Source organism: Gekko japonicus, unplaced genomic scaffold (assembly GCF_001447785.1).
Source record: "Gekko japonicus isolate JY-2015 unplaced genomic scaffold, Gekko_japonicus_V1.1 scaffold28250, whole genome shotgun sequence".
Lineage (NCBI taxonomy): Eukaryota > Metazoa > Chordata > Lepidosauria > Squamata > Gekkonidae > Gekko > Gekko japonicus.
In genome coordinates this window covers 1-1,229 of record NW_015165683.1, presented here as the reverse complement: position 1 = coordinate 1,229, position 1,229 = coordinate 1, and the positions used below count along the sequence as shown (strand labels likewise).

Here is a 1,229-nt window from a genome sequence, read left to right as displayed (position 1 = left end):
CACTCTCCATCTACGTACTTTTCAATCCTATAATATAGAAAGCTGTGTACACTGTGTTGGGTTCCCAAGCATCGAGAATAAATCCACGTTTTTAAAAGCAAGATTTTATTTCAAAGCTTTGGAAAGACACTCAAACACGTTCTTTGTTAGAACTGAGCACAAACGGTGGGGTCAAACATAATAAAGGGGTTTGAAAGAAACACAGAACCAATGGGTCACTTTCCCGCTGGCGGGCGAAAGGAAACGGTTGCGCGCTCGTTCCCTGAGAACCAAGTTATCTCTAGACATAATACAGGTGCAGTTCCCATACACTAAAAGCAACAAGCTGGCATTCAAGCGTACTCCCACCTCACATCCTCCAGTTATCAGTCTTAGGCATTACAGCAGAATAAAATACATGCTAGCAAGAGAGGGGGAAGGGTTGGAACAACTGTACAGGGACAAGTAACACAGAACACCATGGCAGCTTGCTGACACACTGCTGGGCTCTGATGTCATCACTTGACATAGTGTTCTTTAATATGGAAGAAATGAATGAAAATAAGTTCTGCATTCTCTCCTGCACATCAGCCCCTTGGTAATAAGGAGAGACGTTCTCCTCAACAGTTCTGACTTTAGTGCGGTGTTTGGCTCCACCATCAGGAAATGCCTTCCACAATCCATTCTCCATAAGGGTTTGTGTAGGACCGTTGACTGTTTTTCTCTCACTGTGTATCTTGTTTTGCACAGTAATACACAGCTGTGTCCTCCACTTTCAGGCTGTTCATTTGCAAGTAAAAATTGGAGCTATCCTTGGAGGCTGTGAATCGTCCTTGGATGGTGGGGGAATAGTAGTTGGTTGCAGAAGATCTCCAGTAGTATACCAGCCATTCCAGACCCTTCCCTGGTTTTTGTCTGACCCAAGCTGTGTAATAATCATTTAGCACAAATCCACTTGTGGCACATGTCAGCTGAACAGATTCACCAGGCCTCTTCATCTCTGAACCCCTTTGGGTCAGAACTACTTCCATATGGACCCCTGGAAAACAAAATGGAATATTTAGAGACCATATTAAGTCAATCATATACCATACAGATGGGTCACATCTCATGACAATCATATTACAGGGAAGAAAAAATATTTATCTCCTTGCGTAAAATACCTTCCCAAACTGCTAACAAGATAATCCAGAGGAGCCAATAGGCCATCTTCTGTGGTGCTAGGGAGAAACCTTAAGGCGATGGATTTG

General features: G+C 43.4%; 1 gene segment (V, D, J or C); it reads right to left on the bottom strand.

The window, feature by feature from the left end:
• Nucleotides 1-704: 704 nt before the first annotated feature.
• Nucleotides 705-1,018, bottom strand: LOC107110006 (the record flags this gene model as incomplete). The annotated part of the segment is given in 1 exon segment: nt 705-1,018. A coding segment is annotated over 1 exon segment (314 nt), but the record flags the coding sequence as incomplete, so codon positions are not given.
• Nucleotides 1,019-1,229: the final 211 nt, after the last annotated feature.